At 43.2% G+C, this 24,154-nt stretch overlaps 1 protein-coding gene across 3 annotated transcripts in view; it reads left to right on the top strand.

Annotated features, from left to right (window-relative positions):
* The window catches only part of MATN2 (matrilin 2), a 121,068-nt gene that overhangs the window by 64,541 nt on the left and 32,373 nt on the right, over nucleotides 1-24,154 (top strand). For 2 of the 3 annotated variants that reach the window (XM_047088965.1, XM_047088964.1), the window contains exons 5-6: nucleotides 8,641-8,763; nucleotides 17,515-17,637. In XM_047088965.1, the coding sequence (XP_046944921.1) occupies nucleotides 8,641-8,763; nucleotides 17,515-17,637 (246 nt within the window). The remainder of the gene's footprint in view (nucleotides 1-8,640; nucleotides 8,764-17,514; nucleotides 17,638-24,154) is intronic. The other variant, XM_047088966.1, reaches the window with a different exon arrangement.

Genomic DNA, 24,154 nt, shown 5'->3' with positions numbered 1-24,154 from the left:
TTCCACATTCAGGTGATTGAGAGTAGATTCCCAACTAAGGTCCTTTTTTGTATTGAGTTCCCTGTATTTGTAATCCATCAGCTACCACTAAAGCTGTGTTAATTTCCACCCAAAACAGCATTTTTCAGAGACCATTTATCTCTATCTTTAAGGGTGAATTTCCTGCTGTGCTTGTTTACCTCTGGTGTTTACCCACTGCCTTGTCTTTGGGGATAACTTTGATCCTGTTTGCATCTTATCTGTCTAAACAGATTGTAAACCCTTGGGGATAGAAGTCAATGATCGTACTTTTCATCTTTCAGAGTAGACTTGCGGTATGTCTTCAGTGCATTGACTGAGGCTGAGTGATTGATCACAATCTCAAGCACTCTTGTATTTAAAAAAAAATCTTGTCCCCTTGATTGATTTTTAAATTACAAAATCAATTTTTGCATATTAAAAAAATTGTCGGAGTATAGATGTGTGTAAAGTCAAAACCTGAAAGTCATTCCTCCCCACTTTTACTTTCTGGAAGTAATCACTGCTAAAAGCTTGGCTTCTCCTTTCTGCCTTTCTTCTAAGATGTCTTATGTATAGTATTTGCTTGTCGTCACCATCCAGGGTTTAGCATAATGCCTGATTGTATAGTAATTAATAAATGGTTGTGGAACAAATGAATGGCATTAAAGTATCCTATAACCCCCAAATTCAATGGTATCTGAATAAAGATGCAGGGCAATAAAAATATAATCTACATTTATTGAATGTTACTAAGTCATTGAAATACTTTATGTAGAATTGCAACAACCCTATGAAGTAGGTACTGTTGTTACCACATTTTGTAAATCTCTTAAGACCTGTCTCTGTTTGACTTTATCTGTAAATTGAGGATAACAATAATACCTATTTCAAAGGATTGTTGTGAGGGCTGAGTTAATATGTGTAAGGCATTGGGACAGTGCTGCGTTTGTTAATATTATTACTATCATTATATTGTCTGCTACATGGGCAACCGGTAAACATTAGCTAAGTCTGAATTTCTATATCCTTTATAAATTTTTGTCTTATGAATGCTTGCATTTAATAGTACGTCAGGTGTATGCCATTTGCAATGACACGAACAGAACTAGAGTGTATCATGCTAAGCGAAGTAAGTCAGAGAAAGACAAATACCATATGATTTCACTAATATGTGGAATTTAAGAAACAAAACAGGTGAACATAGGGGAAGGGAAAGAAAAATAAAACAAGATAAAAACAGAGAGGGAAGCAAACCATAAGAGAGTCTCTCTTTTTTTTAAAGAATTTGTGCTTTTTAATTTTTTTTTAATGTTTATTTTGGAGAGAGAGAGAGAGAGAGAGAGAGAGAGACAGGGTGTGAGCGGGGGAGGGGCAGAGAGAGAGACACACACACAGAATCTGAAGCAGGCTCCAGGCTCTGACCTGTCAGCACAGAGCCTGATGCAGGGCTCGAACTCATGAACCATGACAAGATCGTGACCTGAGCCTAAGTCTGACGCTTAACCTACTGAGCCACCCAGGCGCCCCAAGAGACTCTAGAGGACAAACTGAGGGGCGATGGAGGGGTGTTGGGTAGGGGGATGAGCTAAATGGGTGATGGACATTAAGGAGGCCACTTGTTGGGATGAGCCCTGGGTGATATATGTAAGTGATGAACCACTGAATTCTACTCCTAAAACCAATACTACACTATATGTTAACTAACTTGAATGAAAATAAAATCTTGGAAGAAAAAGAAATCATCCTGAGGCCCATACTCAGAACTATGGTGGCACATAGCTTGGGGATTTAGCACGGCGTTACTGCTGCCTTCAGAGATATTTTTTTCCACTAGATTCTCCTCTACCAATTGCCCTCAGTAAGGAGGGGATTGTTGATAATTAAGTGGGGGACAAGTGTGGGAGGATCCATCTTTATATTGAAATGTCAGGTTTTTAGTTCATCAGGTAACTGCTCATGTTTGGAGCTTGACCTCCCCCATTTCAAGACATTAAGTATTGGATTTGTCCCTATACTGGTTTCCTAAAGGCTTCTGTAACAAAACCACAGACCGAGTGGCTTTAACATTAGAGATTTCTTTTCTCACCGTTCTGGAGGCTAAGTTTCCAAAGTCAAGGTGTCAGCAGGCTTGTCTTTCTCCTTGGCTTGTAGAAGGCCACTCCCTTGCTGTCTCTGTATGTGGTCTTTCCTCTGTGAATATGCATACCTGGGTCCTCTGTGTGTCCATATCTCCTCCTCTTATAAGGACATCAGTCAGATTGGATTAGGGCCCACTCAAATGGCCTCATCCTAATCGAATCACTTCTTTAAAGATCCTATCTCCAAATACAGCCACAGCCTGACTGGGAACAGGACTTAAACGTACAAATCTAGGGTGGAGAAGACAATTCAGCTCAGAATATTTCCCTGTTGTTATCAAAATCGATAAGAAACTTTCTCCAAGTTTCGAGATCCTGCATAGAGAAATCCAGTTGTGCCCTGGTGGGAGAGGTTTTGTGAATCTGACTCTATATGTGTTATCTTCTGTATACTCAGCAAGTCAACTGCTTCTCCAATTTCTCTAATGATGAACTTGGTTTTTCTTACTCTGTCATCAACAAGCTTTAAAGCCCAAATGCTCCTCTTTGAAATATCCTATTTCTATTAATGCCATCCCCTTGCAGACTGATCCCCACTGAGGCAACTTTGGATTGTGACCACATTGTAAATCAGAGACCATTGATCTTAGGCTTCATTACCTTGCACCGAAGTATCGTTTATCCTTGGACACAGCTGAGTGATTTTGCACATATCAGGCAGAGACTGAATGTGGCATGACTGGCTTCTAACCCTGAGATTTTAACACTTTGTGATCTGGAGGGTCCAATTCCCTACAGCCAGGGAATTACCCTTTCTGCTTATAAATGAGAGCATAGATATGTCAGGCAAATAACTGAGAAAGGATTTTATTGAAGGAGATGAGGACTTGGAACAACAGAAGCATTTCTGAGTTACACACATAGAGCACATCCATACATCTCCCTCAACTTGGCCTCTCTTGTTACAAGTACAGTTTTGCAACCAAGGAAGTTATGCAAAGAACCCAAAATGTGTGGCAAAGGATGTCAGAGTTGAATGGACTGGATCTCTCTTGGTCTTAAAAAGCTTTTAGGTTCACGTGCCTGGAAGCAGGCTCCCCGACATGTAATGTTGTACTGATGGCCTCCGCTGCTGTGCCCAGCAGCCTTGCAGTCAGCTAGAGAGTGGCCCTCAAATCAAGTGGGATTTGACACCTTGGGGTTTTACAGCCCAGGGTCTTAAGACCCAGGAATGCTTAAATCCCGCCCTGCCAATCTCTCCTCACCCCTTCAGTTCCCCATATTACTGAGCACATAAAAAAACAAAACCAGCAAGAGAATCAAAGTCCAGGAGAAGCCTTCTTACTCTGTGAGATTGGGCCTGTGGTTGGCTGAGAGACGGAAGGTATTTTTCAAAGAGTGGAATCAGTAAAAACTGCATATCCAAACTTACCTTAACCTTTTTATTTTCATTTAAAACATAAAGGGGCGCCTGGGTGGCGCAGTCGGTTAAGCGTCCGACTTCAGCCAGGTCACCATCTCGCGGTCCGTGAGTTCGAGCCCCGCGTCGGGCTCTGGGCTGATGGCTCAGAGCCTGGAGCCTGTTTCCGATTCTGTGTCTCCCTCTCTCTCTGCCCCTCCCCCGTTCATGCTCTGTCTCTCTCTGTCCCAAAAATAAATAAACGTTGAAAAAAAATTTTTTAAATAAAACATATGAATGTACTTTTAATAATAATCTTTACTTACACCTTTAAAAATTACTAATTTAAGTTCATTTGTTGAATGCATGATTTAAAATTTTTTTCTTGCATAAAACATCCCCGTAATGTATGCTCCATGATTTTCAATTTTGCTTTCTTTAAATTGCAGCAAGGATTTGAAGACTTCTATAAAGCAATCTAAGAGCAGAATCCTTATAAATTTTTTTAAGATTTTTTTTTAAGTTTATTTAATTTTGAGAGAGAGAGAGCACACATGCACATTTAGTGTGCTCTGGGCATCAGGTCCTATATTTTCAGAAGGAATGAAAAGCATTGATGGATTAGGGATTGGTTAAGTGGAGGTCAGTTAAAACAGCTCATCTGCAACTTTATTAACCCCTGATCCATCCCTGGATGTTCTAGAGCATTCTGGAAAAAGGCAAGTTTGGAGTATAAGGCTCAGATTTTAGGCCTAAGCAAAGCCTCCAACCTGTCCTCAGTCTAATATGGGGCCAGCATACTCAGGAGTTCTTCTGAGGGACATAGATGGCTGGACTCAGAAATTACACCCACATGGTACATAAAGAGGAAGTTTCAAGAGAGAGGGAGAATCTGAGCTCCTGCCTTCAGGTACAGAGACCAGCTCACTCCTCATTGTGGTATTGTCAATTTCCTGGAATTTGGAAGTCAGAACTTGGAAGTCAGATCAACATCTCTTCTCTTTGGGGGGAACACTAAAATGTAGGTGGCCTGAGATGGCATGGGCTGACTGATGGCAGGTACCCATATCAGGGGTTGGGAGATTCTTAACATGAGGCCCAACATGTGGAGGCTGGAGGTGGGAAGTGCCTACTGCCAACACAGGTCAGTGCGGGCCACTGTATGGCCCGATTCTGTGACACAGACTCGGGCACGTGCCAGGGCTTGGTGTCCTTGATCTCTGTGTCCTTCGTTTCTGCAATTCTTTGCTTAATAGGACAATGGTTCTTGAATGATGAGCTATTAACTTTTAGAAGGATTTGGTGCTACGGCGATGTTTATGCTTTGACTCAACTCCAGCCACTGGCTAACATCCCATGACATGCAGATCCTGTAACTATGTGAATGTCCTGTTCCCACAATGACTTGTGTATTAAACCCTCCATTATTAGGCGCTGTTAGAACTCTTTGGGGAGGTGAAGTCACAAAAATGATAATTTAGACAGAGAGTTAATGAAGCCTGGAAGCAAAGGAATAAACAAAATGCAGGTTATTACCCTTTAAAACTGTAGACTTTGGGGCGCCTGGTTGGCTCAGTCGGTTAAGCGTCTGACCAGTTCAGGTCCTGATATCACACTCCGTGAGTTCAAGCCCCGGTTCGGGCTCTGTGCTGACAGCTCAGAGCCTGGAGCCTGCTTCCGATTCTGTGTCTCCCTGTCTCTCTGCCCCTCCCCTGCTCATGCTCTGTCTCTCTCTGTCTCAAAAATAAATAAAAACATTTAAAAAAAACTGTAGATTTTCCCTTTGCATCTTTAAAAAAATTTTTAAGTTATTTATTTATTTTTAATATAATTTATTGTCAAATTGGTTTCCATAACATTTATTTATTTTTGAGAGACAGAGCATGAGCAGGGGAGGGGCAGAGAGAGAAGGAGTCACAGAATCCAAAGCAGGCTCCAGGCTCTGAGGTGTCAGCACAGAGCCCGACGTGGGGCTCGAACCCACAAACCGTGAGATCATGACCTGAACCGATGTCAGACACTCAACCCACTGAGCCACCCAGGCGCCCCTACCCTTTGCATCTTTTGATCGCTGGGTTAAGTATGTCCTTGCCCTAGCAGTGCAGGGTTTTGTTTTTCAAGTCATACATGTGTATTAATTGCAGATGCCATTTCCTTTTTATTATTTCCAAGTTTCTGATGTCAGAATATCCTAAAAGTGATAGAGGAAAATGTTTTTTTTTTTTTAATTTTTTTTTCAACGTTTATTTATTTTTGGGACAGAGAGAGACAGAGCATGAACGGGGGAGGGGCAGAGAGAGAGGGAGACACAGAATCGGAAACAGGCTCCAGGCTCCGAGCCATCAGCCCAGAGCCTGACGCGGGGCTCGAACTCACGGACCGCGAGATCGTGACCTGGCTGAAGTCTGCCGCTTAACCGACTGCGCCACCCAGGCGCCCCAGAGGAAAATGTTTTTTAAAGGAGAAACAAATCATCCATAATCCCACCACCTTGACACAGCAAGAATTTTTATTTCTAATTCCCAGGCTTCAGGCATACCTTTGGAGCTCTGTTTTACCTGGGTGTCACCTCTGTAAATATTCAGTTTTGAGATCTACTTTTTTCACCACATTTTGTCTGTCTTCCTATTTACAATTATGTTAGGATTATAATGTTAACAACTGCCTAATGCCCGAATCTCCTCCCACAAAACCCAGTGCACCTGTGCCCCCGGCCCCCCACTCCGGCCCCGCCGTCAGTTTACAGCCACTCTGCCCTCATGCCAGATCCCCCAAGTCAGCCTCAATCCTTCTTTCTTCCTCCTGGCTCGCCTCTATTCCGGCAGGACCCCCACTGGCCCCACCTCAACTCATACCTGGTGTATTAGCTTCCTAGGGCTGCCATCACAACGACCACAAACTGGGTGACTTACGCCAACAGAAATGTGGTACCTCCTAGTTCTGGGGCTAGAAGTTCAAAATTGAGGTGCTGGCAGGGCCATGTTCCCACTGGAACTTGTAGGGGAGAGTCCTTCCTTGTTTCTGGAGGTGGCTGTTGACCCTTAGTGTTCCTCAGGCCGCAGCCACATCCCTCCAGCCTCTGTCCTCACATGGTGGTCTCCCTGTATGTCTGTGTCTTCACGTGGCATTCTCCTCTTCCTATAAGGACACCAGTTGTATTGGATTAGGGCCCACCCATATGACCTCATCACAACTTGATTGTATCAGCAAAGACCCTATTTCCAAATAAGATCAAATTCACAGGTACTGGGGGTAGGACTTCCGCATTCTTTTGGGGGACACGTTTAACCAGAACACCGCTCCCCTGTCCGCCCCCCCCCCCCGCCCCACCTCCGTCCTGCACCAACGTGGTTGAACCCTCCACCATTCCCCACTGGGATTATTGTGCTAGGCTTCTAACTGGCTTTCTACTGTCACATTTGCTCTCTATCGTCTAGTCTTGATTCCTTTGTTTGGAACCTTCCAATGACTCTCTCCTCAATGAGCATGAAAGCCAAAGTCCTCGTAGTGGCCTCAGTCCCTCCTGACGTGCACTCATTCTCCTCTCCCACCTGTCTCTGCTCCAGCCACCCTGGCCTCCCTGCTTGTCCTGCAGCATACCAGGCATAGTCCCACCTGGCAGCCTTTGCATTTGCTGTTTCTTTTGCTCAGATGCTTACTCCCCATTATCTGCTTGGCTCAACCCTCAGACCCTCATTTAGGACTCTGCCCAACGGCCGCCTTCTTATGATGCCTTTCCTGACCACTTCGGTCACCCTCTACCATCCTTCTAGCCTCCCCATGGTAGCTGTGGCTTTTCCCCACTTTATTTTTCCCCAGGATACTCTCTCCACCTTCTGCAAGCCTATCTTATTTACTTATTGTATTTTTTGTCCACCACCACCACTATCCAAGTGTAAGTTCCTTGAGGCCTGGAATTTTTATTTGTTTTGTTATTTGCTCTATCCTTAGCACCTAAAACAGGGCCAGGCCGGCAGTAAGGTGTTCTGTAAACATTTGTAGATTTTTTTTTTAATTTGTTAGTAATTTTATTTTATTTTTTTTTCAATATATGAAGTTTATTGTCAAATTGGTTTCAACATTTGTAGATTTAATGACAAATAGGACAAGGCATTTTCTTATAAATTACTAAGCCATTTACCATTATTAAATGTCCATCTTATTTTCAGATTTTTTTGTCACTGTAAATAATGCTGCTATAAATAGCTTATTTCATATGCTTAATTTCTCCCTTTTATCAGTTATTTCTTTGGGTCACATTTCCACAGTGAACACTGTCAAACGTCCTTCCAAGAGGATTTTTTGTCAATTTATAATTCCATCAGCCCTGACTCTGTTTCCATGTTGCCTTGCCACCATCGGGCTTTATCCCTTCTTTATTTTTGCAGTTTGATAGTTATTAGTGTCGTAGGCTTTGTGATTGTTTTGATTTGCATTTCTTAAACTTTAAGAATTTTTTTTAAATCTTTATGTATTTTTGAGAGAGAGACAGAGCATGAGCGGGGGAGGGGCAGAGAGAGAGGGAGACACAGAATCCGAAACAGGCTCCAGGCTCCGAGCTGGCAGCACAGAGCCTGACTCAGGGCTCGAACTCATGAACTGTGAGATCATGACCTGAGCTGAAGTCGGATGCTCAACCGACTGAGCCACCCAGGCACCCTGCATTTCTTTAACTTTTAAATACAATTGGTCATGTGTTCTTTAGTTTATCTTCTTTATACCTGCATTTTTTTTTTAATGTTTATTTATTTTTGAGAGAGAGACAGAGCTCGAGTGAGGGAGGAGCAGAGAGAGAGGGAGACACAGAAGCAGAAGCAGGTTTCAGGCTCTGAGCTGTCAGCACAGAGCCCGATGCAGGGCTCGAATTCACCAACCGTGAGATCATGGCCTGAGCCGAAGTCGGACACTCAACCGACTGAGCCACCCAGGCGCCCCTCTTTAGTTTATCTTCTGAAGTAAATTGCCGATCTAGACCCCTGATTATGTTTTGGGTGGTCGCGGGGGAGGTGCCTTGGAATCATATTTATTCATCCGCACTTTTTTGGGACAACCATCTTAATCCTCGTTGATATTTGTTATAAGTATGCTGTTATTTCCATTCCATACTATTATTCCCTTTCCTGTCTGTGTGTCTCCTTCAACTCTGTGTTTTCATATTTACAGCCGTGGACTACTGTGCCTCGGAAAACCACGGATGCGAACACGAGTGTGTGAATGCTGATGGCTCCTACTTTTGCCGGTGCCCTAAAGGATTTGCTCTTAACCCAGATAAAAAAACATGTGCAAGTAAGTTACCTACAAAAAGAGTTTGTGTGTGTGTTTAACAGTTTTTGGCTCGCACATTTTATTTACTTACTTATTGACTTAGTTTTAATTCCCGTGTAGTTAACATAGTGTTACATTAGTTTCAGGTGCATAGCACAGTGATTCAACAACAAAAACTTTCTTTGCTGCTATTGCTGTGGGCACCGTGGCCGGGGAATTCTCCCAAGCATATCGTGGCACAAGATGATGTGCTGCGGAGTCTGATGACTTCTGCCCCATTCTTCCTCTGTCAGGCCTTTCGTCACTTGTCCTAGGACCGTAGTCCACCCTGTCTCAATATCACCCTTCAAGGCATTTGACAGAGGTGTCTTTCATTGGAGACCACACGTGGGAATGTTCTTCCAGCATCTGCTGAACGTGCTGACGATCAGACCATCTGACTTCATGCTGGCTCAGCCGGGCTGTGCCCATCAGTATTAACAGAGCTTAAAAAATACTTTCACTGAAGCTCTGTGGCTTGTGGGCTTCAGCTCTGCCTCCACACGAGCATAAGAAAATCGCTGAGCCTGAAGGAGTTGAATGTGGTTGCTTCGGGGTGGGGGAGGGGCGGGTGGAGGGTGGTTTGCAGAGAACTGCTCCTTCTTTTGTTTGATATATTTAGTTCTATTTGATTTTAACTACACGCATACAGGTCAGAATTCACTTGAGCTCCCAACATCTGACCATAACTAAAGATGTTTTGCGAAAGGATTCCAAAAGCGTTCTTTTACATGTAAAGGTATGTCAGAGCACTTAAGGGATTGTGTGTGGGCGATCATCCTGTTGAGGGGTTCACTTGAGAGAAGGTTGTTTTTAAAGGATTAGGGCCCAGCATTTTTAAAAAGTGCAGCTGAATACCAGGTTAGTGTACGTTATCTCTGAAACATACATCAAGGAGAAAATAGGATTTCAATTCGTAAAAAGTTCATGTACCCACCGCCTTTCCAAAACACATTGATTATGGAAAGCAGGATATACGTGGACAGTTTTTTAAAAAGCACCCCCACAAAACTCCTGAAACCTAAGCTTGCTCTTCAACCCTAAATATCAATAGCTTAGAAACGCCGGAGCTGGAGACAAGGGTGGAGCCTGGAATTGCAAGGAACACGGCCAGTCAAAATATGCATTTCTAGAGCCCTAACCATGTGCCAGTAACAATGGACAAGGCGAAGGCCTTCCTGGAGGAGGTGATATTTTGGCTGAATCTTGAAGGCAGAGCTGTCACTTATTCACCGGGCAAAGAAGGCTGAGACCAGGGTGGCCGGGAGGAGGAAAGACGTGCCAAGATATAAGCCAGACAGGCTCAGGCCCACACCTGGCACACGACTGGCATGCGACTTATTGAGAGAAGAAGCGGATGATGAGTGGCCTCCTCTGGTCCTGGTCTCCCTTCCCTTCTGAACATTCTGAAACGTAAATCAGCAACCCGGGCTGTGGTAACAGCTGGGAAGGTGGTTGCCATGTTGACGGGTTGGTCTGTTCCTCAGAGAGGAGGCCATGTGCTGCCAAGGGCAGTCTCGGCCTCAGAGCAAATTCTAGCTCTTCTGCTTTTTCACTGGCTGGCCTTGGGCAATTGATTTGTGCTTCAGTTCCCTCAACTGTAATAGGGGATCATAATACTGCCTGCTTCATAGCGTTGTCTTGAAAACTAAATGGGGTAATCCATATAAACCATTTAGCAAATTGTCTGGTGCTGAGCAAGTTCTTTTAAGGCATGATACTGCCTTCAACGACTTTAAATTGGTATTTATTGAGCATATACCACATGCCCGAGCTAAGTTTAATAGTGCATAAAAAATTCAAGACTTGGCCCCAGGCTTCCACTGGGATGAGACCTGGAGGAAAACACGCGTCCTATCCAGTCTGCCTCCTGCCTCCTCAAAACTCCTTCCCTGCCTGAGACCCCCCGATTCCCACCCCCACCCCCAGTTCCCAGAGGCTCGCCATCACCCCCATCCTGTGGCTCAGTATGTCTCCTATCCCAGAATCCCTGGGGACGCGGAGAATTACAGGCCCCAGGATGATGCAGGCAAGGAGACCCTCCAGTCAACACGGAAGCTCAGGCGCACTGGGAGAAGAGGTCTGGCTGGGAGGCAGGGGAGGACTGGTCCAGCTGGGGGGCCTCGCCAGTGAGGCACGGAGCCCAGCAATTCCAGCGTGTCTCTGGACCCTGTCGGAGTCGAGACTCAGAAGTAGGCAGGGCTGGGTACTCAGAGGGGTCTGGGTGGGCAGCATCCAGGAGATGTGTCCCCTAGAAAAAGGACCCCCTTCCTATCATGCTTGGGGGCAGGGTGAGAACTGGACCTGGAAAGGCTACTGCCAGGAGGAAGGAGACCCCCCCCTCCGCCCGGCTTTCTTGGAAAGCTGCGAGAGTGGGAAATAAAGTGAAGCCCAGCAGTAAGAATGGAGACCCTTGGGAGCACCCCACATCTGTGAGGGACAAGAACTGTGAAATAGGGGCCAGTTAAAAAGACAGAAACAGGATGGAGGTGGAAACTCAGAATCAAGACAGTCATCCTGTTAGTAATTAATGAGGCATCACATCAGCTTCCAGCCAAGTCGGCCTGGCTGCTGCTGTGGTGTTGAGAGGTTTTTTTAAAACATTTTTTCCACTTCTCGTAAACTTGCAAAAAAAATGAAATAAAACAAAAGATACTCAGTTCCTTAAATTTCATCTCTATTTTTAACCAAAAGTATATTTGAAGGCTAACCCAATTAGTAAGTGTAATTATTGTCTGAAAATGTAGACTGTCAATGTAATATGCCAAACGTGATTAATTTATGATTAAACCAAAGTGTATATAATAGAGCCTTATGTTCCTGAACAAAGAGTATAATTTAAAATATGTAAGTATTCAAAAAGCACCACTTAAAAAAAAATTTTTTTAATGTTTATTTATTTTTGAGAGAGGGTGAGCAGAGGAGGGGCAGAGAGAGAGGGAGACACAGAATCCGAAGCAGGCTCCAGGCTCTGAGCTGTCAGCACACAGCCCGATGCGGGGCTCGAAATCACAGCCCGTGAGATCATGACATGAGCCGAAGTCAGACGCTTAACTGACTGAGACACCCAGGTGCCCCCCAAAAGCACCACTTTTATATCAGTTCTTTCCCCTAAAGCAACCTATCCAAGTCTATCTGAATATTTTGTAGAGGGGAAAAGAGTGGAAACATGCAGGTATGGTAACTTTGCAAAATATTGCCAAGACTTTTTTTCACTGTGGGAAAATAGACGTAATATAAAATTTACCACTGTAACCATTTTAAAGTGTAGAGTTCAGTGACATGAAGAACATTCGTGTTGTTATGTGTTGTTATGCAACCATCACTGCCATCACTGTCAGAATTTCCTTCTTTAAGGCTGAATAATATTCCATTGTATGTATACATCACATTTTGTTTACCCATTCATCTGTCAGTAGACACGTGGGTGGTTTCCACCTTTTGGCCCTAGTGAGTAATGATGCTATGAACATGAACGTACAAGTATCTGTTCAAATCCCTGCTTCCAAATTGCTAGATCATATTATGGCAAGACTTCTTAAGGTCTGATCTGAAACCACTACTACTGAGCCAGGCACGAGAACATTCTCAGATGTTCAGGGTCTTTTCCTGAGAAAGATAGAAGACTTCAGTCCACTGGACAGGGATTCATGTCTTTGGTATCAAGGAGACTGGGGGTTTCAAGTCTAATGCTTAATCATCTAATACCTGTTCTAGTGAGTAAAGGTAATTGTAGACATTTATAACATATAATAGCATGTTGCTATTTATTATTTACTGACTTTGAGATCATTATAGTCATTATTTTTTAGACTCCATTGATAACTTGGTTGGCATTTCCATCCTTTTTCAAGTAGGAATGCTTTGCATAGAGGAAAGTACTACATGAATATTTATACTTGCTTTAAAAGTGAAACCTGGAGGAAGGAAATAATTTTATATTGAATCCAAGGCATAAAATATAGAATGTATAGAATTTAGGTTTCATAGCCAACTTATGGTTAACCTACTGTAATATGCTACTTAGTTTTGTGAGATGAATTTTTGTACATGAATCAAAGATTCTCAATTGGAGGGGACCTGAAAGTTCAAACTAGTTCTAGCCCAACCACTCATCTCACAATATTCCCATCATGCTGTCATCCATCCTGCACTTAAATACTCCTACTGACAGGACACTCACTACACCCCATGCAGTGCATTCCATTTTGTGCAGCTCTGACTCTTAGAAAGTGGTTCATTAAACTGAGCTGAGAATGACTTCCTTGTACTTTGAAACTAAGAACAAATTAGGCTTCTTGTATTTTCTCGGTCATTAGGACTAAGTCATATCAGAATAACTTTATTTCGCTTAGTAGACTAGCTAGGCCTGGAAAACGTGGTAGGGACTATCTGTACTTTCACAGACATTGGACCGATTTGCTGATGAAGGCCCTATGCCTCATAGACCAGATGGAGGAACGTGTGCTGGATGAAAGAATAATTAATTGTTTGCATCTATAACTGGCTGAATGTCTGTACCCAGAAGATGTTAATTGCTGAGCTGAGATCCTCACGGAGGGAGGTTTTTTAAGCAGCCTGCCAAAAGAAGCCTGAAGAACTATATAAGAGCTGTCTTCTATCCTTAGTGATCCCTTGTTGGTTCCTAGTGGGCGGTGTTTACATCTAAACCCTCCAAAACACTCCACTGAGAGTAGTACTGATAATTGAGGCACCTGGGTGGCTCAGTCAGTTGAGCATCCGACTTAAGCTCAGGTCATAATCTCACAGTTCATGAGTTCAAGCTCTGCATTGGGCTCGCTGCTGTCAGCATAGAGCCCACTTCAGATCCTCTGTACCGCGCCCCCATCTTCTCTGCTCCTCCCCCACTCACACACGCTCTCTCTCTCTTTGTGTCTCTGTCTCTCTGTCTCTCTCTCTCAAAAATGAATAAATATTTATATGTAAAGAAGAGTGGTACTGATAACCGTTTATTCATTCAACAAATATTTGTCAAGCACCTACTATGTGCCAGGTGCCATTGGAGACACTAAGCATGCAATGCTAAGTAAAACGAACCAAAAGACTTCTGTTTTTTTGGGCAAATAGCTTACATTCTGTTGGAGCAGAGTAGATGAGAATACAGGGCTCACGAGAAAGTGGAATCTGAACAAACACTTGAAAGAGGTGAGGGAAGGAGGAGACTTTTGAAGCAGGGGAACTACAACACCAGTGCAAAGGCCCTGAGGCAAGAACTGTGAGACTTGGCAATGATGAGGGACAATAAGGAAGTCCATATGACTAGAACAGAGTGAGACATAGTAATGTAGTATGGTCCACAGAGCATACAGCCTGTCCTCTCTATAGTCATAGGTTTGCTCCCCCAAATTCCAGTGATACCTGTGAGCTCATGGCCACTTCCCTATACTGAAAGCCTAAAATGGCTTTGTTTGGTGGCTGTATTTTATGTTTGGGTATAGACATAAGAAGCTATACACGTTGTCCCCAGCAATTTTCCCTGATTATTTTCTTCTCCATTACTGGGCACTTCCCACACTGTTCTTTTTTCTATTTTTTAATGCTATTTTCCATGGCAACTAGTTTCACAATTATGAATGTACATACTTGTTTTTAATACCTTTCCTGACTACAAAAGTAACATATACTTACTGTAGAAAACTAGATCATATAGAAATGAAGTTGTATAAAATGAAATGATCTGTCATCACCCAGAGATAACCATTGTTAATACTGACTTGCTACATTTCCCTCCAGCCTTTTTATGCACATGAATATATTTTTATAGAGTTGAGATCATACAGTATAACATTAAATCATGAGTATTTTCACATGTCATTTTAAACTTTATCAAAAACATTTTAATGTCTTCATGATAATCGTACATATGTATCACAAAGTGTTCAATAATTTTTTTGGCTACTCTGTATTGTGATAAATGTCCTCATATGTAAGTCTTTGCATTTTCTGATCATTTTCTTAGGAACAAAACACAAAAGGAAACTTACTGAGTCAAAGTCTGTTAACAGTTTTAAGGCTTTTGATGTATATTGAAAGTTATTTCCAAAAAGTTTTACCAATGTATACTCTACTGTAAGCGTTTTGAGGAGGCGATTGAAAAAATTTTTGCTAACTTAAGAGAAAATGTTTTCTCACTGCTCTTTTTATTATCATGTCTAATTACCTTTCTTCATAAAATTAGGTAGTAATATATAGAGATAATTGACAAATACATGTTTTTTGGTGTTATTTGATTGATGAATAGTCTGTTCTAATTAAAATTAACTGAAGAAGAATTAGATCATATGATTAAAGGCCTCTGTTTATTAAAGAAATTGAACTTGTTCTTATAAACCTTCCCACAAAGAAAACACCAGGACTAGTTGGCTTAACTGGTGAATATAGGATGAAGAGCTAATATCAATACATAAATTCTTCCAGAAAACTGAAGAGGGAACATTTTTCAACTTATTCTATGAAGCCAGCGTTACCCTGATACAAAACCCAGGAAAATACATTACAAGAAAAGAAAACTACACATAAGTATCCCTCATAAAATTCGTGTAAAAGTTGTTTAAATATTTTTAGCAATCAAATCCCACAATATGTAAAAAGGATAATGCATCATGACCAAGTAAGATTTATCCCAGGAATCCAGAGTTGATTTAACATTCAAAACGTGATCAATGTAACACACGATATTAACATACTAAAGAGCAGAAACCATAAAATCCAACTCAAAAGATACAGAAAGCATTGGACAAGACCTGACATTAAATTTTGATTAAAAAAAAATTTTTTTAATCTTTATTTATTTTTGAGAGAGAGAGAGAGTGAGTGGGGGAGGAACAGAGAGAGAGGGAGACACAGAATCCAAAGCAGGCTCCAGGCTCTGAGCTGTCTGCACAGAGCGCCATGCAGGGCTCGAACTCATGAACTGCAAGATCATGACCTGAGCTGAAGTCGGACACTTAACCGATTGAGTCACCTAGGCACCCCTCAATTATGATTTTTAAAAGAAAAAAAAAAACCTTTCTGCAAACTAGGAATGATAAGAACTGCCTCCATCTGATGAGGTGCATCAGTGGAGAAATCATCAGGCAACACCATACTCAATGATGAAAGACTGAATGCTTTCCTTATAGGATCAGAAACAAAACAGGATGCCCACTTTCACCACCTCCTTTTAGTATTGTACTATAGGTTCTAGCCATTGTATTAGGGGTAAAAAAAGAAGGGCGGGGGGAGAAATGAAATCTAGGCTGGAAAGGAAGAATTAAAGCATCTTTATTAACAGACAACAGGGTCATCTATGTAGAAACTTCAGTGGAGTCTACAAAAAGGGGCTATTAAGTGAGTTTAGCAAAATTGCAGGATACAAGGTCTATATACAAAAAACAACTATTTTTTACATTTTTTTCAATGGAGAATCAAAAATTAAGATTAAAAAAACCATTTACCATAGCATCAAAAATATGTACTACCTATGGACAAATTTGACAAAAGATGTGAAAGACTTATACTACAAAAACTACAAAACATTGCTAAGGGAAATTAAAGAAGACTTAAATAAATAGATATATCACATTCATGGATCAGAAGGCTTAATACTGTTAAGCTGTCTGTCCTTTCCAAATCTATACATCAAAGCAATATCTATCACGATCCTAGTATGCTTTTTTGCAGAAACTGACAAGCTGATTCTAAAATATGTGTGAAACGCAAAGGATTAAAACAGTCAAATGGATTTTGAAAAAGATGCCCAAAGTTGGAGGACTTAAACTACTTGATTTTAAAAACTACGTATTTTTCCTTTTAAGGATATTGTGAGCCTTTCTCTCACTCATTTTGTTTCCTCTGTTACAAGCTAGGAAATTCTTCATTATTAAAATTCTTCATTATTAACATGATAGCCATAGGTCACATATTCTGTAATATAGTAAAATCCTCATCAAAACAAAAATATTTCTTTTATGACCCCATCAGCTGCTAATTATTTCAGGCAGTTTTAAACAGTGTGTTTAATTCCATTATAGCAAAATAATCAGACCCTTCAATGGAAGTCTCTTTCCCTATCTAAAAATACTCATATAAGTAAAATCCCATTATAAAAAATTCCATGTAACCTTTCTTTTCTCTTGGTGTTTTGATTTAAATTAACGTGTACCTAGAGATCACAATCTCTGACTGTGCAACCTTGAGAAAATCTAAGTGCAAATGAGTCCCGTGATGTAACGAGGACAGTATTTTACACTGAGAATATCTCTGTCATTTATTCCTTCTTTTTCCCAGGATCTGACTTTGTGTCCTATTGTTTGGCTCAGTGTCTGAGGGGTTTAAGTGGTCCGGAGTTCAACTTGGGGAAGATTTCCATTGTTTTAATTGCATAAATTCCATAAAACTTTGAGCTAAGCTCCCTCTTCCCAGCTTGCGAGACAACAAACAACACTCAACCACGCTTTTATTTTAGTGGCTTTTAACGTGAACCCAGACAAGGAAAGCATCTTCACAGATTCACTTGCTGCATAAACATTTTGTAACATGTTGAGAAAGTTCCCTCTGGGAGGCCATATCCCTAAACATGGAGATAGCTTCACTGAGAGATCCCTTCATAGCAGGACTGTTTGAGGTTACAGGAATTTATTATTTAGGGAAAATTAAGAATGAAATCCCCTTGGTTTTTCTCTGTGATATTTATTATTTTGTTCACCATTCTTACGATTTTTCTCTTTCCAGAGATAGACTACTGTGCCTCACCTAATCATGGATGCCAGCACGAGTGTGTTAACACAGATCACTCCTATTCCTGCCGCTGCCTAAAAGGTTTTATCCTGAATCCAGATAAGAAAACCTGCAGAAGTAAGTTGCACTGGCTGTAGAAGGGCTTGTTCTGATAAATGCTCTGCTAATTTTCCTTTTCCTTCCAAAACTTCAAGTATACGTGTACTCAGCATTTGTGCTGATACTATACTGCCCTTTATTTTACCTTTTGTCACTCCCAGTTCTGTGATGGAGATGATTTTTAGAGATTGACTAGACTGAGTCTGCCTATGGGATTCACTGAGCAAAGTCGAGGCCCAAACCAAAGCCCTAACCTACATGAAATGAGGGCGCACACCCTCCCTCCTCCTTAGCCCCACAGCATGTATTTGGGACCTTGCGAAAGAAAAGCCTGGGCCCGGAGACAGGAGGTAAAAGGGATTCGTTTCTTCCGGTCCTACCAGATGAGACACTTCCTGGCTGCTAAGAGGGGAAAATTGCTGCTCTATCCTCTTTGACATAAAGGAAAGAAAAAAACAGGACTCTGGGGTATTTCCGCAGCGTTCGAGAGGTACATGGTGTCAGCAGGATGAAATTAATGATGTCCTGAGTGACTCAAATGCCTGTCGGCTGGCACATCAAGGGGGATCTTGATGAGCATGAGCCCCAAATGGGATCTCTTTACACTAGACTGTCCCTGAGAAACCACTAGAATGGGAAGTCCACAAGGACAAAGATTCTCCTGTTTTTCTCACTCTTGAATCCTCAACACCTCGAGGGTTTGGCACGTGAAAGTGCGACACAAGACGAATGAATGATTGAACGAGTGAGTAAATGGATCTCTCTGAGATTTATCATCCTGGAGAAATTGCAACTCTTATTTGAATTGCTCAGTCTTGTTAGAAAGATGGCCCTTTTGGGGCGCCTGGGTGACTCCGTTGGTTAAGTGTCTGACTTCGGCTCAGGTCACGATCTCGTGGTTCATGAGTTCGAGCCCCACATCGGGCTGTCTGCTGTCAGCACAGAGCCCACTTTGGATCCTCTGTCCCCCTCTGTCTCTGCTCCCCACCCCCACCCCCACCGTCTCGTGTGCTCGCTCTCTCTCTTTCAAAAATAAATAAACATTAAAAAGTAATTAAGAACGATGGCCCTTTTAAGCCATACAGGTTGTGAACTTTTTAAAAGTATTTCCATAGTCAGTCCACACTTATGTACGCTGAATTGTTTGTGTTCTTCTGGCAGTGGTGTTTGTAGAACTTTCTGGAGCCTCCATTTAGGGGTGTATTTTCTTATGCGCTTCTTCACCACCTCTTCTTGGTGATATGTATGGCAGTGCTCTGCCTCAAAGCAGGACTGAATTTCCAAAAGTTTGACCATGTATTTCTTTTGAAAAAGCACTGTGGGCTATGTCACTGAATCCAGACAAGCCACATTCTGCTCCCGGCACGTGTGGACTTACCAACTCACTCTAACAAGTGTTTGACCTTGGATGGTGGTAGATGGTTGTAGACACCACATTTCAAAACTGATGCCTTACAAAAGGTAATCCCTGCTGCCTAGCCTCGATGCAAACCCTGGAACCATTTGAGCATGAAATGGGAATTTTAACCGATGGCATCATTCAACACACGAAAACAATGAAGTGGAATATTTTTCATTAGACCACACATGCATAACTATGGTGGAAAACCAACTTTTCTGGACTGGCCACGCCTCTCTGTGCTATTTACACCTTCTTCTAGGTCTAAGTGTGTTAGTGGCTGACTACACCCAGGGAAAATCAGTCGCAGGTGGACTCGTTTGTGGACCGAAAGCTCTTATGTGGGGAATAATTAGATCCGGTTCAACTCAGACACACACATTGTGGAGGAAAAGGGGAACAAGTTAGGCACGTGGCCATCAGGGCAGGGGAATATGCTTGAAAGTCTTCATCTCTTACCAGTCATCTAGGATTCCCTCGACCTCTGCCTCACATCCTGCCAGGAGAGGCACATGCACTAAGAGAGGGGTCCAAGGTGGTACATGCATGCATTGTTATCAAGAGGGGAGGGAAGTGGGGAACAGAAGGGCCAGTGGGGAGGCAGTGACCATTGGGAGCAGTTTGACCACCACAGACGGGCCTGTTCGCGGGTCGTGGCCCTCTCCACAGTCCCCGATGCTCCTTCATATATGTTGAGTGATTGTAGCTCCATTTCCTCTTTAGCCAGGTGCCCTACTTTTTCATCCAAGAAAAATGGAATTTGTGTCTAACACCCGATGTCCTCATCAGCCCTTCTCCCAACATCCTGCCTCATCGTTACATTTTCCATTGTCTGCTGCAAACCCAGCCCTGGGCTCCTGAGGTCAGCCTCCTAGAGCTGCCCCTGACTTCATGTTTGCACTCAGTCGATTATGGCAGACAGCTGTTCACGGCAACGAGCACTCACTGTCTCTCTAGAGCATTACATGGAAGAGGGAAGCAAGAAATTAGATTTAAGTCTGGAGTTTGTTATTAGGAGTTTGAGGATCTCAAGAGCATTACAGATCTCAAGCTCAGGGTACAGCCATTTACGTTTAATAGACAGTTGATGGATGTGGGCTATTTTCAAATCTAATAAGACATCTATTTTTCAGAGGAATTTGACGTTATCCAATTAAGGTGGAAAACACAGTTCAAGGCAGAATTCTACCGAAGAAAAGTCGCTCGGCCGGGATTTATTCTTCCTCCTCATCTGGGCACAATTTCTTTCTCTGGAAAGTAGTGTCATTGATTTAAGACATAAATTATTAAGGCGGTGGTGCAAAGCACAGAAGCCAGGACTGGCCTGGCTGTCGAGGGGGGGCCCGAGGGTGGAATCATATGTGGGTGTGACCCGGGGAGCTGGGCTCCAGGATTGCTCATGCTGGGCACCATAGCTGGTTTTCCCTGGAGCTGGAGGCATCACACTCTGAAGAGACAGGATGGAGATGGCAGGGCTGGTCTTAGCAGTGTCACTCACACTGGCTGTGTGGCCTTGAACAGGCTGCTTTTCTTCTCTGGACCTGGGTTTGCTAAACCAAAGGAACACGGCTTTAACGTTTTGTAGCCTAACCAATTTTTCTGAGACCTGCTAACTGTGCCACTCCATTGGCATTATAATTTACTGTCCAGGGTCACTAATCTTACATGTTTTGATGTCTTACCTTCTCAGTGAAGTCTCCAGCTTTTTACGAGTTGGCACGCATGAGCTCTGTTTAAAATGTGTTGTCAGAGGGGCAGCTGGGTGGCTCAATCAACTAAGCCTCCAACTTCGGCTCAGGTCATAATTTCACAATTCATGGGTTTGAGCCCCACATCAGACTCTCTGCTGTCAGATCCTCTGTGTCTCTCTCTCTCTCTCTCTCTCTCTCTCTCTCTCTCTGCCCCTACCCCATGATTCTCTCCCTCTCTCTCAAAATAAATAAATAAACTTAAGAAAAATAAAATACAATTTTTTGTCTGACCGTTCTGCCAACTGACCTCTCATGGGGCTCACTGGACACTCTGGGCTTCACCAGATAAAGCTACCTGCAAGCCTGTCCCACATGTAGTACCATACATTTAGCGAGGAGACCAGACCAGACACGGGGCACATTGTAGGTGCTCCGTAAATACTAATTAAGTAACGCGCATAAAGAAATGTAACTCAAGCATGTAAAGAAAGCAGAGATCTGCAGTTACTTTGCCATAAGTAACCATTTGGAGTCAGTGTTGAATTGCTGTTTGCCAGATAGCTGAGCGAGAACATCTTTAAGAATCTAAATGTTTTTGGGGCGCCTGGGTGGCTTGGTCGGTTAAGCGTCTGACTTTGGCTCAGGTCATGATCTCGCGGTTCCTGAGTTCAAGCCCCACGTCGGGCTCTGTCCTGACAGCTCAGAGCCTGGAGCCTGTTTCCGATTCTGTGTCTCCCTCTCTCTCTGCCCCTCCCTGTTCATGCCCTGTCTCTCTCTGTCTCAAAAATAAATAAACGTTAAAAAAAAAAATTAAAAAAAAAAAAGATTCTAAATGGTTTTCAGTTTAGGTATTTTGTAATATAAATCTTTCTTAAAGACAATGCTGGCTTTTAAAAAATTGTGAGAGGGGCGCCTGGGTGGCGCAGTCGGTTAAGCGTCCGACTTCAGCCAGGTCACGATCTCGCCGTCCGTGAGTTCGAGCCCCGCGTCAGGCTCTGGGCTGATGGCTCAGAGCCTGGAGCCTGTTTCCGATTCTGTGTCTCCCTCTCTCTCTGCCCCTCTCCTGTTTATGCTCTGTCTGTCTCAGAAATAAATAAACATTAAAAAAATAAATAAAAAATAAATTAAAAAAAAGAATCTAAATGTTTTTCAGTTTAGGTATTTTGTATATAAATCTTTCTTAAAGACAATGCAGGCTTTTAAAAAATTGTGAGAAAATATATATAATATAAAAATGGCCATTCTGACCATTTTTAAAAAATGCTTATTTATTTATTTTTGAGAGTGTGTGTGAGTGCCAGTGGGGGAGGGGCAGAGAGAAAGGGAGAGAGAACCCCAAGGAGGCTCCGCGCTGTCAGTACAGAGCCCAGAGTGGGGTTCCATCTCACGAACCGTGAGATCAGGACCTGAGCCGAAATCAAGAGCCGGTCGCCTAACCGACTGAGCCACCCAGGCGCCCCTGACTATTCTAATACACTTCAGTGGCATTAAGTACATTCACATTCTCTTTTTTTTTTTTGTTTAATGTGTATTTATTTTTGACAGAGAGAGAGAGAGAGAGACAGAGAGACAGACAGAGCATGAGTGGGGGAGGGGCAGAGAGAGAGGGAGACACAGAATTTGAAGCAGGCTCCAGGCCCTGAGCTGTCAGCACAGAGCCCGACCCAGGGCTCGAACTCAGGGACCGTGAGATCATGACCTGAGCTGAAGTCAGACGCTCAACTGACTGAGCCACGCTGGCGCCCTAGTACATTCACATTCTTATACAACCATCATCCCCTTAAACTCCAGAACTTTTGCATCTCCCCAAACTCAAACTCTGTACCCATGAAACGTCGACTCCCCGTTCCTGTCTGCCCCCAGCTCTTGGCAGCCACCATTCTATTTTCTGTCTCTCTAAATTTGCCTGTTCTAGTTACCTCATATAAGTGGAATCATACAATATTTGTCCTTTTGTGTCTGACTTATTTCACTTAACATAATGTCTTCAGGCCTCCTCCATGATGTAGCGTATGTCAGAATTTCCTTCCTTTCTAAGGCTGAATTCAAGTCCCTGCTTTTGATTCTTTTCAGTAAATAGCCAGAGGTGGAATTGCTGGATCATATGGTAATTCTGTATTTAATTTTTTGAGGAAACTCCGTACTGTTTTCCATAGTGGCTGAATGCTGCCGTTTTAAAACTGGGTTTACTGAAAGTAACTTCACCCCTCTCTAAGGCGTTAACAAAAGGATTCCTGCAGACCCTCCCCTATGTGGCTCCAGACTGTAGCACCCTTTGTACTCTGTCTCTCTCTCTCTCTCTCTCTCTCTCTCTCTTTTTTTGTCTGTTGGTATGTGGCCAGTGTTTTATTGACAGGCCCCTTTTCCTTCACTGAAGCCCCTAGTTTTGTGGCATTGTATTCTGGCTCCACACAGGTAAGGTTGTTGACGAGTTCGGGGCTGATGAACTGAAACCACACACAGCTAACGATTTTCTGGCCCCCCTCATGCGGAAGGGATGAGTTACAGAAAGTTCCCAGGGGTCGATGACCGTTGTGGTGGCATCTCTTCTCCCAGGCCATTCCCTGTGTGTGGTGAGAGTTCTCTCCGTGTGCTCAGTCTGCATCCACTTCTGCTCAAACTCTGTGTACATGGCAAGTTCCATCCGCCGGTCGCCTGGGAGGGCACATCACGGACCCTTGAAGGGATGATTGCCAGGCTGGCTGAGATCAGTCACGATTCATGGCTGCGGGGTCAGGGCGCTAGTCCCAAGAAGACAGGGTAACGGTTGTTGGCAAGGCAACCCACAGGGTCTGCCATGTCCCTACAAGAAAGAACAACGCAGTTAAACAGATCCGGCTCAGCCACAAGAGGGACGATTTCCTCCAGCACCAGTCTCCTAAAGGCCCCCCACAAGCTCATTTTATTTCCTTTTACAGTTCTCCATCTCCCCCATAACCTGCTCTTTGGGGTGGGGGGAGGATCTTGTGGTTTTAGCATTTTCTACCAGCAAATGAAATGCTAATTGGCTCCTGCCTATGATGACGCTCCCACCTGCTGGCAGAAACACAGTCTGGAGGGGGGTGAATGTCGCCATAGGACGCAACTGCAGCAATCTGGGGGGCATCAGATGTGTCTTCAGCTGCTTGATATGGAGGCTGTCATGATCTCACCCCGAGCGAGGCTGAGCATTTGGACCCTTCTTAATGTAACTGCCGTGTCCTGCCTCTCCTAGAGAGTTAGATATCTTACACCATCAGTTTTTGTTTACTCTGCCTTGCGCTGTCCAATGTCATTGTCAGATATCATTGAAGACAGCGGTTCCCTACATGCTTTGAGCCCTAGTGATGAGGTTAACTCGAAGGAAAGCCCAGTTGGATTTTCCCAGCTTTTCCATCTTTCTCGGGAAGCGATGGGCTGGGATATGGGGTCCTCAACCCATTTCACCAGCTCTTGGCCATCATAG

Source organism: Lynx rufus, unplaced genomic scaffold (assembly GCF_022079265.1).
Source record: "Lynx rufus isolate CCGP_SWC_20201006 ecotype Redwood Valley unplaced genomic scaffold, mLynRuf1.p SCAF_26, whole genome shotgun sequence".
Lineage (NCBI taxonomy): Eukaryota > Metazoa > Chordata > Mammalia > Carnivora > Felidae > Lynx > Lynx rufus.
This window is presented reverse-complemented; position numbering and strand designations above follow the sequence as displayed.